The sequence below is a fragment of the Pteropus alecto genome, unplaced genomic scaffold, assembly GCF_000325575.1.
Source record: "Pteropus alecto unplaced genomic scaffold, ASM32557v1 scaffold114, whole genome shotgun sequence".
Classification (NCBI taxonomy): Eukaryota; Metazoa; Chordata; class Mammalia; order Chiroptera; family Pteropodidae; genus Pteropus; species Pteropus alecto.
The window spans coordinates 3361572-3378336 of NW_006435793.1; the positions used below are offsets into that span (position 1 = coordinate 3361572).

At 37.1% G+C, this 16765-nt stretch overlaps 1 protein-coding gene across 2 annotated transcripts in view; it reads left to right on the forward strand.

Moving 5' to 3' along the window:
* The window catches only part of HEMGN (hemogen), a 43103-nt gene extending 29986 nt beyond the window's left edge, over nucleotides 1-13117 (forward strand). For both annotated transcript variants that reach the window (XM_025046531.1, XM_006911548.3), the window contains exons 3-6: nucleotides 4110-4235; nucleotides 6053-6146; nucleotides 9972-11032; nucleotides 12397-13117. In XM_025046531.1, the coding sequence (XP_024902299.1) occupies nucleotides 4157-4235; nucleotides 6053-6146; nucleotides 9972-11032; nucleotides 12397-12503 (1341 nt within the window). In that variant the 5' untranslated portion in view covers nucleotides 4110-4156 and the 3' untranslated portion in view covers nucleotides 12504-13117. The remainder of the gene's footprint in view (nucleotides 1-4109; nucleotides 4236-6052; nucleotides 6147-9971; nucleotides 11033-12396) is intronic.
* Nucleotides 13118-16765: the final 3648 nt, after the last annotated feature.

A 16765-nucleotide genomic window follows, 5' to 3' on the forward strand; every position in this document is an offset into this window, starting at 1 on the left:
CTAGTTTGGGCTAGCAGGAAGAAGGCCGGACTTGGAGGCTGACGGCTCAGTTTCCAGGCTCAAGCTATCAGCCTAGCTCTATGACCTTTGTTAAATCACTCTGTATACTGAGCACCAGTGCCTTTGTCTAAAAAATGAGAATAATAATAGCTATTCTATAAGACTCAAGAAAGTAGGGCCCTGTGGTGGGTTTAATTTCCTTGTGTAGCCATCTTGAAATTCTTAATAATTTTTGAAGGAGGGGCTATGCATTTTCGTTTTGAACTGGGCCCTGCAAATTATGTAGCTGGTCCTGTCTATGCCCAAGTCATTTAACCTCTTGGAGCTCTACAGTCTATAATGAATTGAATTAAGTTGTTGGGACAATTCTCAATCTTTCCTTTACTTATTCGCACATTTGCCATAGTTGATCACTCCCTCCTTCTTGAAGCCTTTTTTCCACTTGGCTTCTAGGACACTAAACTTTGGTTTACCTCTGCTCCTTTGCTGTTTTCTCTCTAATTGATTAGCATGTCCAAAACAAAACCCCTGATAATCTCTTGCAAGCCTGCTCCTTCCAGTTTTTATCTGTTCATGGTAACTCCATCCTTCCAGTTGCTCAGACTGAGACCCTCATCAACGTCTTTGACTCTTTATCTCTCACTCCATATCTAATTTATAAGCTGCTCCAGAATCTGACCACTTCTTCACCACCATCATCACAGTCCAGGCCTTAATCATTTCTCACCGGGATTACTGCAAAACCTAACTCATCTCCCTGCTTCCACCACCTCTCTATATGCCCAATAGTCTATTCTCCACACAGTTGCCAAGATAATCCTTTAAAATTATGTCAGTTTGCATCACTCCTCTGTTCAAAACCATCCCATGACTATGCATCTCAATCAGAGTAGAAATCCCCACAAGAGGTACCAAGCCACCTCTGTGAACCCACCTTCTATTACTCCCTCTCCTCAGGCCATTTGTTGGTGTCCTTCCACCTGGAATGCTCTCCCAGATATCAGACTAGCAGGCCCCTCACTTCCTTCAGTTCTACTCAATTGTCCCTATCAGTCAAGCCTTCCCTGACCACCCTATTTTAATAGCAACCACCATCAACTTTCCCCCCTCATTCCCCATCCTATCATTCCCTGCTCACTTTTCTCTAAAGCACTCATCACCATCTGATACATATTATATTTTATTTATTTGCTTATTGTTTAACTCTCCCCATTAGACTGTAGCCTCTGTAAGGGCAGGGACTTTATCTTTTAACTGCTGTATCTCTGGCACATAGGACAGTGTCAGTGAATGACAGAAAGTTCTGGAACAGATGATGGTATTACTATTATTAAACAACAGTCATATCAGCCCCTCTGGGTGTATAAAGTACTTTCATAGGCTGCACACCCATGAAGCTAGCCCTGCATTCAGGAATGAAGGCATTCATGGGGACTACTGTGGGCCAAGCCTCTCACAGACTATAGTGTGGAGATAGAGGGGTAAGCCTAAGAGTTTGTGGCCTAGAGGGAGGTTTAATGTACATGTACAAATAACTCTAGAACAAGGCAGCATTTGTTAAAAAAATCCAGCCTTTCATGCCTAACATCTCACATTCTGGCAATGACTCTAGAGTTTTCTAGAGAGAGAAGGGACAATGAACTATGGCTTGTGAACTTACGGTGTGGTTATTTCTGTCTCAGACAAGTTCCTGCTCTGGCCTCCTTATCACACCAGAGACACCTTGCCTGACTTCCAATCTAGTGTGCTCCAAAGTCCCTCCACTGGCACCCTCCACCCAAATTGCCCCCTAATTAACTGTTATCTGAGACCCCACTCTCTTACGGTCCCTTCACATTCTGCTCCTAGATACAAGGAACATGAGGCAGGGGTGGCATCAACTAAGGAAAGTTGTGACAGGGCATAAAAAATCTAAATATTTCCTTACAATAAAGATGTATATGTTTCTCTATGAGGCTACAGTACTTAGAACACAGGGACTGCATGTGTCCATCTTTGTGCCTTGACAGCCTTGCTCAGTGTGTGGTACAGAGTGGGCATTCGGTAAGGTTTGCTGAATCGTTAAACTGGGTAGGTGTCATAAGCTCTGAGTAAGGATAATACTATTTAAGAAGCACTTCTGCATCTTCTGTAAGGTGCCCCAGAGGAATTCTATAAGGTTATTTTATTGATCTATCATGAGGAAACAACCTAACTAGTAAGAATTAAAACATCTCAAATAGAAACCAATCTTTTAATGAAAATTTAAATTATAAAATGCTACTATTTTATAATTTTCAGTTACTTTTAATTCGTATTTGATTTTTTAAAACCCTTCATCTGAAAATCCAAAAACTATCAAGAGTTAAATTACAAAGCATGCTCTCCATTCCCTACAAGATTCCTTTGAACTTACCTGAATTTTTAGGTAGAGACTTATGAGAAAACATGGGAACTGAGAAACTTAAAGCTAAAGCATTAGGATCTGCTTATTAAAAACCACGCTAAGTTTTGGTGGTAGATACTACTGTGTTTGTTACGTAATTCTCAAGACTTTTCAGTGTGTTTGAAAAACTTGCTTCTTTCGTATGTTTGCATCACACATACATTTTCATACCCAAGCAAGATCAAGCATAAAAAGATAGCCCATCTTATAAACAGTAAGAGGTGCTGCCAGTAACAAGTAAGAAAATTTGGGACAGGTAAATCCTTCCTTGGTTCACAGTTTCTCTGTATATAAAATAGGGGAAGGGATTAGATGGTTCCAGCGGCCCTTCCAGTACTAACACCTTAAGAGTCTGTAGAAGGAGGAGCACCTATTCACATTATAAAGGACTTTCAGATCTTCTGTTTCTTTAGTGCACTTAAACTATGACCTGTTTTTCCAAAGTCTGGCTACTATATTTTTATTTATAATTATTAATAAAAGCAGCTAACAATTAAGCAAATTCAAGATGTCAGGCACATAAAATGCCTTATACAGATTATGTGATATAGTCAACTCAATAACCCCATGAGGCAGATACTGATATTATCTGCAGTATCTACCTTTTGTAGATAGGTAAACTGGCTCCATGACTATCTAACTTGCATAAGGTCACTGCATTAGGGAATGTGGCAACACTGTAATTCAAACTCTCTTCAATTCAGTCTGTGACTCCAGAACACCTTATGAACCCTGCATCTCCCAGACTGGCTGCTGATACCAGGAGGTGTTCAGTGTTCCTTCCTTTATTGAACAACCACGGTTCTCTGTGCCTTTTGCCTTCACAAATGGAGTGACTGATGGGAGATGGGGTGATTCCTTTGGTTTCAACTTTATTTGAATATCAACATAATGTGGTGATATTTCATTAGGAAATGCTTTTTGACCTTCCCTGAATGAATAACAGTGTATTTCATTAGTTATCTTGAGTCACTTGTGAATGATCGGATGAGCAGAAAAGGGTTCAAATTTGCTCTGAATTCCTAATTTGGTTCTTTATGTCTATCATCTAGGTCTATAACAGCATACACAGCAAGACTTTACATTATTTTGCAACAGATTAAGGTGAAAAAAATGCCACATGCAGAAAAACAATATGAGATTAATTTTACATCTGTATGCACATTTCATAATTTTCACATTATTTTCACGTTCACAAGAACTGTGTGAGGTGGGCAAGTCAGGAATTATTTTTACCCACTTTGCAAATGAGGAGAGTCACAGAAAGGGCAGGTGACTTGTTCTAGGTCATGATGCTGGTTAGATCCTAGGCCTAGCGTTCTTTCTATATTGTGCCACCTCGTATGTAAAACAGAAGTTCAGACTCAGGCACTTGGCAGACAGAACCAAATGGCTGCTGTACCAGAGGCTGTGCATGCGAGGCTGTGGTCATGGGGCTCCTCTATAACTAGGCACTGTGCTAGAGGGTGAGAACATAGCAGCAGCCATGCCCCCTACTCACACCTGTGCAGTATGATAAAGAAAGTAGAAGTAACCAGCAGCTGTGGTCTAACTAGATAAAATTTTTAGGCGGGAAGTCAAGTGACAAGTGAACTTGTGTGTGTGTGTGTGTGTGTTTGTGCGTGCGTGTGCGCGCGCGCGTGTGTGTTTAACTGTTAATTGCTTTTGATCTTTTTTTTAAAAGGCAGGGTAAAGAAGTCAGACCAAATAGCAGAAAGGTATTGCAGCAAGATGGATTTGGGAAAGGACCAATCTTATTTGAAGCTCCATCAGACACCTGATCCTCATCAAGAAAAGAAACATGTTCCAGGTAATGAAAGAGACCATAAGAGGTCTCTCGGGAAGAACTGGGGCTATGATTATTTTCCTCTTTTTTATAGCTCTGGAAAAAGGAAGGCATAATTGAGTACTTTCATATAAATTTAGATGGGAAGAATCGGGCTGTATAACTTCCTGAGGTGCCTTCTAGTGCTAAGATTCTAATAAGCCAGAGAAACACAGGAAATAATAAATTATTTCCTAATAAGAAATATATTGAAATGAAAGATAGTGAAAATACCCAGTATTGGATGTTTGTGGTAAAGCAAGCATACCCATATACTTCTATGGTAATGTAAATTTGGAATAATTTTTGGGGAGACATGGCAATAGGTAGTAAGACCTATAGTGCTTATTCTTTTGGTTCACTAGTCTTATTCACTGGATCTATCCTAAAGCAGCATTTCTCAAAATGTTTTGCAAAATCCTAGGCCTCGAGACAGACAGTGTTTTTAAACTTTTTTGTGCCATGGACCCCTTTGACATTCTGATGAACCCCAAGACCCCTTCTTAGAATAAATTTTTTAAATACACAAAATTAAATGCAAAGGATTACAAAGGAAACAATTATAATAAGATACAGTTGTCAAAATGAAAAACTGTGGTATTTACTATATGTGCTTTATACAGATGCATTAAATAACAAGATCCAATAGTGGAGCTAATAATGATTATATCAAATCAAATATAGCATTTAAAATAAATAATATTGGGGGAGGGGAGAAAAATAAATGAATGAAAAATAAAAATAAAATGTTTAAAAAATTATATATGGTATGAAAAAAGCAAATAAACTAGCATAAAAAATAAATAATATTTTAAGGTACCTGGAACTACTTTAATGTGATAGGAAAAAATCTAATTTCTTTTGGTGACAAAGTCACATACTGCTAAAACTACTGTGGTTTGTTACCTGAATTCATAATTGAAGGAAATGGTAATTTTAATTAGAGATTGGTAAAAATAAAGGTATAATTTTGTCCCATCAAAGTTCACCATTAAGAACCTCTGTCCTAAGGACAAAAGGTGCTGTGGTCCAAGGGGCATGCTCTATCTTTTCGGGGTCCTAGTGCAAATCGGTTATCATGCCACAGGTTCTAAGTTCTACATCAATGACTCATTAACTTGTTCAAACTTGGATAACAACAGAAACTTTTTTGGTGATACCTCTATTATTTCAAAGAACTTGGAGAAACGCCATCCTCAAGAAAAAGCCAAAGGAAAAAATAACTGTATGCATGAATATGCTTATTACAGTTGGATTTACAATAGCAAAAAAAAAAAAAAAATCTGGCAACGACCTGAATGTTCAATACAAGTAGAATGACTGAGTAAATGAGAAAACACCAACTTGATTGAGTACCATGTAGTTATTAAAGTTATAATTATGAAGACTAGATCATGGAAAATGTTTCTGAAATAATGTTGTTAATAAATGATAAGATCGTGGTATATTATTGCAACTTTGTGTAATATAGAACCTAGACGGGTATGAGGAATTAAAATGAAAACAAGTATAATGTTAAAGATGACAGAACATGGCTGATTTTTTTCTTTTATTTTATGTTTGTACAATATATAAAATTATTTTGAAAATAGGTTGGTAACATGCTTACAAATCCTGACCTTTTCATTTAAAAACGTTTCCTGTTTGCTCTTAGGCATCCTTTGGAGGTACAAGGATAAATAAGACAGAGTCCTTGTCCTCAAAAAGCTAGGAGAAGGACGTAGACCCCCAGCAGAGTTTCTACCACTTAGCTGCAAGACAATTCATCACTGCTTCCCATAACTTTCATTTTGATCTTACAGAAGTCATTGGAACTTGGAATTTGAGAAACAGAGAGCAACTCAGAAAAAGAAAAGCTGAAGCACAAGAAAAGCAGACTTCACAATGGCAATTTGGGTATGGTTTCCTTGCAAGGGAAAAAGAAACTGATATTTATCCAGCATATGCTATGTGCCAAGTACTGATGAGCATTTCACACACTATATTTTATCTCTCCAGCAATCCTGTAAATCAGGAGCTGTTATCCCTATTACAAAAAAAATAAAATAAAACCAAGTGTCCAGTGGTTTAAATATCTTGACTAAAGTCGCACACCTAGTAAAGTGGTGAGAACAGAATTTTATCCCTGATCTCTTTTCATTAAAGCACCAGACAATCGAATTATACTGTAGAGAGGCCCTGTGTTCAACTACTCTGGTAATATAAGCACAGAAGCATCTTGTTGTTGGGAGTGGGAGACACTATTGAGAAAACCTTTGAGCTGTGTCCCAAGCTTTCTATTAGTAATCTTTATCAAATGAGTATGATTATCTCTCCATGGAATAAATCAAAACATGAGTGATGGGAGAGTTTGGGAGTTCCAATCAAAGTCACCCGTCTGTCATCTCAGGGAGGGAGTACAAGAAAATGATTGTAAATTAGGCAGCATCGAACTGCATCCATTTAGAATATGATTGTATTGCTTGCTTGTATACAGAAAAGGGGAACCCAAGTAGCCAAGGAGCACAGCGTCCTTCCAAGTCAGAGTTTCTCCACCTTGGCACTACTGACACTGTGGGCAGGATACTTCTTTGTGTGGGAAGTTGTCATGTGTATAAAGGATGTTTAGCAGCATCTCTGCCTTCTAGGAACCAATAGCACTTCCCCCTCCCCCAGCTGTGAAACCAAAAATGTCTCCAGACATTGTAAGATGTCTCCTGGAGTAAATAGAGAGGGGCTAATACTGCCCCCTGTTGAGAACCACTGATCTAAGCACTCTTCTTAAGAAAATGTGTATCCCTGATACGGACTGAGTATTGTCTGTTCTGCTACACCACCAATTAGTTCACATATGATTGGTAAATAGAAGAATGACGTCAGTATAATATGGAAGTTGTGTTGATTCATGATTTTTCCTAGTCAGAGGAGACAGGATAGTGGAAATAGAATTAAAACCTTTAGCAGGAAAGGAAAACAACTTGAGCGTGGTTGCTTATACAGGCAGGATCCTTTTCAGCCTGCATCCACGGCTGTTCCGCGAGAGAAGGGCACCACCAGCCTCGCACAGCTTTCCACACATAGCAGGTTGCACTTCTTGTGCCCAACTTAATAGTAGCCCTGCTGGCTCAGAGTGCCACACTCGTTAGCATGATCTCAGCAGCTAAATACCTGAATTTACACTTACTTTTGTGCAGTTTTTACTATCCTGAGGCAGCCTCCAGACATGGTAAACTGCCTGTCTGGACTATTCAAGTTTTTGTTAGTATTTGTTAGTATTAAAAGTTGCATAGTTTTTTAATCAGATGCCCTAGCTTTATTTTTTTCCTTATAAATACCGTTACTTTTAGTGCATGATTTTGCATAAAGTGAGGTATTTCAGGAATGTGTATATTTTGTTTTAGCAAAAACTTTTGTACTTGGGTTCTCTGGCCGGTGACTGTTGAAAAGTATCCAATTAGCTTCCCTAATTCCACATTTGAAAGGGAACTTTCTGATAATTGTTTGGCTTTCCAAGTGCTTGCTACAGAGAAAGAGTACATTCGCTTGTCAGTTCAAGCATTCTCTGCTGTGGACTTGGCATTGCTCACTGTTCATTTAGAAATCAGTCGTTAGGTTTACATATCAATCTCTTTGAGCTGATTGATGAGCTCTGCCCCTGATAAATGGAACCAGTCTTAGTGGGCTGATAGAATTGAGTGTCTGTGTTTCCTGGGCTCAGGGGCCAAGGCTGAGGAAGTCACCAAAGTAGATGACACCTTGGTGAACCTCTTGCAGCTGGCTGGCCTTGCTCTGGTGATACATTTCTATGCTACTGATGGCTGTTCTCACAACAACATACCACACAGTGAAACAGTAGTTCCAGAAGAAAGCAGCAGAGAATAATGGCTAAGGGCTGGGCTGTTAAAACCAGAATGACTAGATTAGAAACCAGCTCCCCCACTTCTTAGCCACTTGACCTTGGATGGGTTACTCAAGATCTCTGGGCCTCAGTTTTGTCATCTGCAAAATGGAGATAATAATAATATCTGCCTCATAAATTGATATGAGGATTATATGAGATAACAGAATAAGGAAATTACTTAAAACAGTGCCTGGCACCTAGGAAGCATTCTAAGTGTTTCCTATATGAATATAAGAGTACTTACTACCCTATATTCAGATAATTAATTTATGCAAGTTATCATATGAAATAATTACAACAACCACATGAGGTTGGGTAGATACTATATACTCCATTTAACCTATGAAGAAGCCAAGGCATAGAGAGGTTAAGTGACTTACCCATGATCACATAGTTGATAAATTATAGAGTACAGATTAAATTTTAGGCCACATAGATATATTTGTATCTTTTGAAAAACTACCAGGAAGAACATGGAACATTATATTAGTCAGATTCTCTCATATAGAGATCTACATAACAAATTATTTAGGACTTAATAGCTAGGAAAAATAATTGCTTCCTGAAGAATTCAGATATACCATCTTTTCTTAATCTGACATTAAGAACTTTATAATTTATCTTGTTACTTTGTTTACTTGGCATTATACTTCAAGTATTACCTATACTTGTAAATGTAATACTGACCTATTACATATATACTTTTTATAGTGACTTCAAATTGGCTTTGATGAGGGAATTTTTAACATTTTTTTAATTATGGAAATTTCAAGCTTACACAAAAGTCAAATAGGGCATACTTTTTTTTAAGTGTGCAAGGAACTATGAGCACTGCAAAGATATAAGACATTGGTTTTATCATTAAAGAATATCTAGTTTACTAAAAGAAATAAGATTTCTCCAGAAATAACTACAGATTAAGGCAACCTACGTTCCTTATCTTAAGCATGATCCTCATAAAAAAAGCACTAAGCAGGGAGAGTAGTTCAATCCTGTTGTCTGTAAGAGAAGGCTTCATGGAGCAGGTAGCTTGGGATAGAATTTTAACAACTTTAGAAAAATGATGAAATGTTTATTTATAGTACTTTTTCTCTCCCCTGAGCCCATCTGTATTAGCCATCTGTATTTGGTTATATTTGCAGTACCTAACAATTTGTCATTGGCCATAATTTCCATGTATATCCTTTCATTTTTTATATCTTTAACCTAGCTGTTAGTTCAGAATAGGAATAATATGGCCACTCATGCCTTTCCACCAGGCTTCTTAACCTCAGAAAATGTTTTTTTGCAGCTTTTGACTCAGCTTGCAGTATATTTCATTTGATGTGTATTGTAGCTACTTAGTATTCTTCACACAAGACATAGTATTAGATAAGGAAGCCATATACATCATCCACCTTCAGGCTGCACAGAACAAGGAGCCGTGCTTGGATTGCAAATCTAGAAACACAACTATATTAATTTACCCAGGGCATAGTGGGACTAATTCCCACAGATTAAACCCAAAGAGACTAATATAGAAACCAGAATGTTAATCTGTTCGCTTATAATACCAATTATATGTTTTTCATAACCAAACTCTAAGTATATGCTCTCAAATACACACACTATACTTTCTGTGGGGAAAGCATCAAAAACAAAGGGACATTTTCTCTCCTGACAATTGAGAACATCTAGCACTGCCCCCTTCATTTTACAAACAAGGAGATTGAGGTCCAGAGAGATTAAGTGACTTGTTCAAGGTCTTGCAACAAGGCAGTAGGAGACCAGGACTGTTATTACTAAACATTTATATGAATTCTGTAGCCCCACTGCTGACACTAATTCTGATCTCTCCACAGGGAGAAAAAACAAAAGTGGCAGAGAACAGGAAAAGGATATCAAAGAGGCCGAAAGAGACAACAAAATACAGAACTGAAGATGGAGCCTCAGTCACAATTAGAAAAAGAAATGATGGAAAAAGCACTGGCACCTACAGAGAAAGAAACTGAATTACCTAGTAATGGAACCGAAGTTCTCCCTCCAGTAGCCTCCCCCAAAAGAGTTGTACCTGAGAAACATTTTCCTGCAATAGCTCCAGAAAGCATTGTACATCAGGAAAATTCTTCTAAGTACCAAGAAACAACCGAACAAAACCACCCCTCTGAAATAGGCCCAGGTATGGCTAAACCCGAAGACCACTCTCCTAAAATGTGCCAAGAAATAGTTGTACTTCAAGACCATTCTTTCAAAATGTGCTGTGATATTGCTGAACCTGAAGACCTCTCTCCTAAAATGTGCCAAGAAACAACTGTAGACAAAGCCCTTCCTTCTAAAACATCTGAAGACATAGCCAACCTGGAAGGATGTTCTCTTGAACCGTACCCCAAACCAGATGTGCCTAAAGGCTATGCTCTTGAAATATACCAAAAAAGAGCTGAGCCCAAGGAATATGATTCTGAACCAGGTCAAGGAATAGCTGAGACCAAAAATTTCCATCCTAAAACACAACAAATAGCTGTGCCTAACGACCTTTCTACAAAAATATACCAAGAAATAGTTGAACCTGAACACTTTTCTCATAAAGTACATAAAGAAATTGCTGGGCCTAAAACTCTCTCTCATAAAACAATCCAAGAAACATCTGCTCCTGAAGAATATCCACCTGAGATATACCAAGAAACACCTGGGTCTGAAGAATATTCACCTGAAAGATACCAAGAAACACCTGGTCTTGAAATCTGTGTACCTGAAATATACCAAGAAACATCTGGGCCTGAAGACCTCTCTACTAAGGCATATAAAAATAAGAATATCCCTAAAGAATGCTTTTTAGAACCCTACCAAGAAACAGGCGGGCCCCAAGGCCAGGATCCTAAAGCACAGCAGGAAGATGCTAAGGATATTCATACTTTCCCTCGAGGTAAGGGTTGTTTGTAGGGGACAAGTCAGTGACACTGCCATGTAATCGTGTTCCCATTATAGAACATCAAATAGGTCTATTTCAGGGTGGTGATTTATAGCCTCCTTTGACTATCCTAGATTATCCCCAGTTATCTCAAGAGATATCATTAATGTCATTGGCTACTTTTTCATTCAACCAATGTCTGGCACATTTCCAAAGAATTAAATGAAAATAATTGAAAATATAAGTGTGTATAGTAGGTACCTGTGCATATGATTTACTCTGGGAAGATTTAGCTAATGAAATGAATCCAATATAGGATGAATAATATGCAAAATATTTTAAAGGATAATTAAGTTTAGATTTAGAACAAGACTTGATGAATAAAGTTTTTCTCAAAAAGTAAATTTTCCTGGCAAACTAAAGGCAAGTAAATTCTTGGAATAAAGTACCAAGGGAGATACAAAGGTGTAAAATATGATCCCTGTTACTAGGGAACACATTCTTGTAGGATTATCAGGTTTACCAAAACCCTTTCTATTTCAATATTTGTTCCTGAAAAGCTTTCTCCTAAGCATAGCACTTTGAAAATAATGTGACCTTTCTTCAATTTGACTTGCCCTAGGGACATAACTGAGCACCTCGATTCTCTTTGCACAATGCTGTAGACAGAACTTTAATAAGCCGAGACTATCAGACCATAGTTATCCCCAGGGAATTCTTTTCTTAAAAAAATTCCTTTGGTAGTTTATTTGCTCTTTCTCCTAAAAGATGAGTGCAACAAAAACATGGGGTTAGTAGGTTTCCGAGTAATGGTTTAAAAATCTTTGCCTATCTGCTAGATTAAAAAAAACTAATGTTTTAATGTCCACTCTTTTGATGACTAGCACTACTTGGCATCTTTTCATGATTATTATGAATTTGAAGTTTTTCTTTTGAGAATTTCCTGTTTGAGTCCTTGTTCCATTTTAAATTTGAGATATCTTTTTCGATTGCTTAAAAATCTCTTTAACTAATAGCTATTAAACTTTAACTGACATAAAAGTTGTAAATATTTTCCCAGTTGTTTGTGGTTTAACTTTGTTTATAGTGTTTTTTGTCATCTACATGACAAAATTTTAATTTTTAGATTTTAGTTATTCAAACATATCAATCTTTGCCTTTATGGTTTCTGACCTGTGTTCTGCTTAGAAAAGCCTTTATAATCCTAAGATTATAAGAAGATTTTATGATTTCTACATTAATGGTGTTTTAATATTTAAATCTTTAATTCACCTGAAATTTGTTTTTGTGCAAGGTGTGAGTTTTTCCCTCCAAATGGATAGTCAATTGTCCCAATACCATTTATTGAACCTATTTTCATATTTTATTTGATTTTACAGAAACGAAAGAAAAACCCAACACACAAGAACCGGAGATACCAGCAACTCCAAGCATTCCTCAAGAGATTCACCCAGAAAATGACGTCTATAGTTATGTTTTGTTTTAACAATGCTCAACCATCAGAGTTGTTCAACAAAATACACATCATAATATATTATATGTGTGATTTTCTCAAAATAGTGTAGGAATCTCTACAATATTCATTAATATTTTACTAGCATTTTTTTCCATGTATAGACCATATCTAAAAGAGAGAACTAATGTGTTTTTTCAGGCTCTACTACGTAGAAAATATCCTGCTAGTGTGTGTGTGCATGTGTGTATGTTATGTATATGTATATTGGGGTGAATATTGTGGTGGGAAGAGACAAAAATGGGAAAGAGAAGACTGAATAATTTTTCCCACTAAGAATAAACATTTCTTTGATTAATTATTAAGAGAAAAGTTAATAAGTCTGAACACTTAAAATTTGGGGGAGTATATAGTTTTCTTGTAAACTTTGTTCAATTATTAATGTAATAATAGCATCAACATTTTATTAAGGCTTTAATTAGCCTTTTAAGTTAATTTTAACAGTCCTTATTGTTCTAGGACTCCTTCAAAGAGTTTTTGGAGTGCTAAATGAAGTTTACTTAGTATTTGAGTTTTGATTTTCTATTTTTACTTTTTAAATATTGTATTTGTGCAGAATGTACATTAAAACATTGTTACATGCTTAACTGTGTGGACCACCACATCATGGTAAGCATTTTGAGGGTTAGAAGACCTATAAAATATTGTCCATGCCCACCAAGGGTTTGATCTAGTCTGATGGGGGAATAAAACAGAAAACAAATAATTACAAAAGAAAATAGTAAATTCTAGTGCTATTTGAATAGTAGATAAAATAAAAGGAATGTTCACATTTTTGCTGGAGTGACCTGAAAAATTACATGAGTGGAGCCTTGAAAGAGAGGATAATAGTATTATTGTGCATGACATAGAGAGGAGTGAATTCAAGATGTTTAAGACGTTCAGTTAATACAGGATCTATGTGGAATAGGCTAGTGGGCTAAAAACCTTGTATTACTAGTGTACAGAATTTCACATTAACTAAGAAGTATATCACTTGTTAGGTAATGGAGAACTAAGTAAGACTTTTGAACAACAGAGTGACAGTTTTAGTATTTTAGGAAAATTTATCCTGGTGATAATGGTCAGGATTAACTGAAAATGTGAAGAAAACAGGGGCAGGAGTAGGGTGGGAAGGTGTCTGAAAATCTCCTGGTTTTTGTTTTTGTCTTTTGTTTTTTTGTTTTGTTTTTTTTTTGGTGGAGAGGGGAGCGTTGTTTTCAGTTTTCCTTCTGTTGTTTCAGAGGACTCAAAGTAAAGGAGATTTCTACAAAAAAAGGTTTGGTTCAGCAAGGGCATAACTGTGTAAGCTCTCCACGTAGGTATTGTGTTGGGTGCTAGGCTACAGCGAAGAACAAGACAGGATCCCAGTCTCTCAAGCATTCATGGTGTAGAATAGCAGTTCTCAACCCTGACGGTATATTAAAACCACTGGGGAAGATTTCAAAGTTACAGATGACCAGACACCACCTCAGGGATTCTATTCACCTAGGGTGACATCCAGACATAGGAATATTTATTTTTTTAATTACTTTTGCTCTAAATAATTTTTGAGGAATAATTTTAGAATTATAGAAAACTCGTAAAGATTGTACAAACATTCTGTATACCTCTCACACAGTTTATCCTAAAATATTAACATCTTACATAACCATGATTCATTTATCAAAACTTAAGAAATTAAGAATGTTACATTACCATTAAGGAAACTACAGATATTTGAATTTTATTATTTTTTCTACTAATGTCTTTTTTTCTGCTTCAGGATCCAATCTAGGATACAACATTGCATTGAGGGCATTTTAAAAGCTCTCCAGACAATTCTAATGTGCAGCTAGGGTTGAGGACCACTGGTATAGTGGGAGGTTACAATGCTATTTCCCTTCTATTTGCCACACTTTCCTCCACAAACTTTAAAAATTTCCCCCCTCAGGATATGTTAATTGTTCAATGATTACTCATACCCTATTATATTACTTAAGTAACATATTGAGGGCAGCATATCCTATGATAGTCCCTTACATCTGGATGGCACTTCAGAATTTTATAATTTCAATTATACTTTTTAATCTGTACAGGAGTCTTTGAAATAGGCTGGGCAATGATTATCATTCCCATTTTACAGATGGGGGAATAACCTTGGAGAGGCTGGGCACTCACCCAAAGTCACATCTAACTTCCTCGGTGCTTTTTGTGATAGTGCTCAATTTTTGGAAATCTGCTAGGATGGGTCAAAATTAGAGAAAAAAAGAGAAAACTGAAATCTCAAGTTCTCACAGCACTACATTAAGATGAACCTTAAGAGATTTGCTTATGTACAATGTACAGGGGAACAAGGTGAAAGAGATGGGGAAGGAGATGGAATAAGGATCTAGTACATTAGAGAAAGAGGGATCTTTGCTTTCTATCTTTTAGGACCCTTTCTGTCTGCCCTCTTACTCCCCATATACATACAACCACTGCTTTCTTACTATTCTCATTCAAACACCAGTGCACTTCTAAATACTTTCTAGTTTTCTTCTTAGCTAGAACCTGGAGGTCAGTCAGAATTAAAGTTTTGTAAGAATCCATCTAGCCCTCCTTGTGCTGCCTTCTTTTCATGGTAAGTACAATGGTGGGTCTTAAAAAAAAAAAAAACGAGCCTTAAGATATTAAATCTAAAATGATGTGTGAGAAAATCTAAAGCTTTAGTTGATTTTTAATGGGATCCTCCACCAAATGATAGATTGAGTCATTATACTGAGAAGTGTTTTCTCAAAAGTGTAGGCTGACGACCACCTGTATTAGAATCCTTTAGGTTAAGGCAGATTCCTGGGTCCTACTTCCAGAAAAAGAGTTGTTTTACAAACTACCAACACTCGTATATAACTCTAGATAGGATATTAAAACTTCAAATCATATAATAAAAGTGCTACATATTTAAGTTCCTGTTTTCCATAAAGAAAAATTTTACCTTTAAAAGAGGTAGCAACCTACTTCACCGGTGTCTCCAAGTCTGCTTCGCATTCCAGCACTTGTCGCACTTGGTAATTAATGTATTTTATATGGATGCATGTTATCATTACATATGATATCTGAGGCCAGAAGGGACCTCTCATTTTCTAGTCTGTCCACAAAGTAAGCAAGACTATCACTTTCAGCAGCACCACCATCTAGTGGCAAATACAACTATTACAGCCCCAGTTTTACAACATGTATGTAACAGCGGTTCTCAAACTTGTTTCTTCAGCTACACAAAACTGTTTCCTTCTGGAAACAGAATAATAGCATTCTTTTCCAAATTGTCATGTAGAAAAGACCTATTAGAGAATACGTGCATGAATGTGATCAAATTTTAAAGGGACTTATTTTTTTCTTTTAAACTACAATCTCTAAATCTTTGGCTCTTTCTCCTGGTAACTTTCTACTAGTGGACCTATTAGTCTATGACAAATAAAAAGTTTAGAAACATCTTTTTCATGGTTGTGAAGCTTTTAAATCTGTGGACTTATATGCTTTTGAATAATTTATATTGCAAGCAATATGTCTTTCCTCCACCCCCCTACCTGAACCAACAGGATAAAATACCCCCAGAAACAGAATTATTGATGCCAGTTTTTCAGAGCTGCCCAGACACAGGCATAATCCCTCTAACATAAATGGCATGTCGACTCTCAATTTCATTCTAACTTCAGTTCCCTTAAGGTAGGGAGCACAAGAAAGTCCCCACTTTTTAATCTCTAATCCAGTATGAGGGTCCCCATCCATTAATTTGAAATAAGGTTTACTTGGGGGGTACCTTTCTGACAAACCACCATTGTTATTATGGAAAAATGAGAACATACATATAAGTAAAAATGATTATCTGTATTTCCAGCACCCGAGGAGAATTTTAAACATTTCCTAATATCCGGTAATTTTGCTACGTGGTGAATGCACATATATATCCTTTTTCTTCAAAAGTTAGCGTCATGGCTGAATATGTAGGTTGCTGATTATTTCGAGACATCTTCTAAATTTTCATTGGTATGTCCCCGCCCTGGAAAGCATGAGAATTAGGAGTCGCTGACTGTCCTGGAAAGACTGGCAACCACAGTGAGTCCGCACGAGACAACTGCGCGAGACAACTGAGACATCTATCCTGGACGGGAACAGAGACCGACATAATACTTCTATGCCCTAGCCGTAACTTCCAGGATGCCCCCGCTCTTGGCGCACACGCCACACACCACGCCCTTGCGCCGGATCCTTGGCACTACCCCGCCGGTGCGGCTACT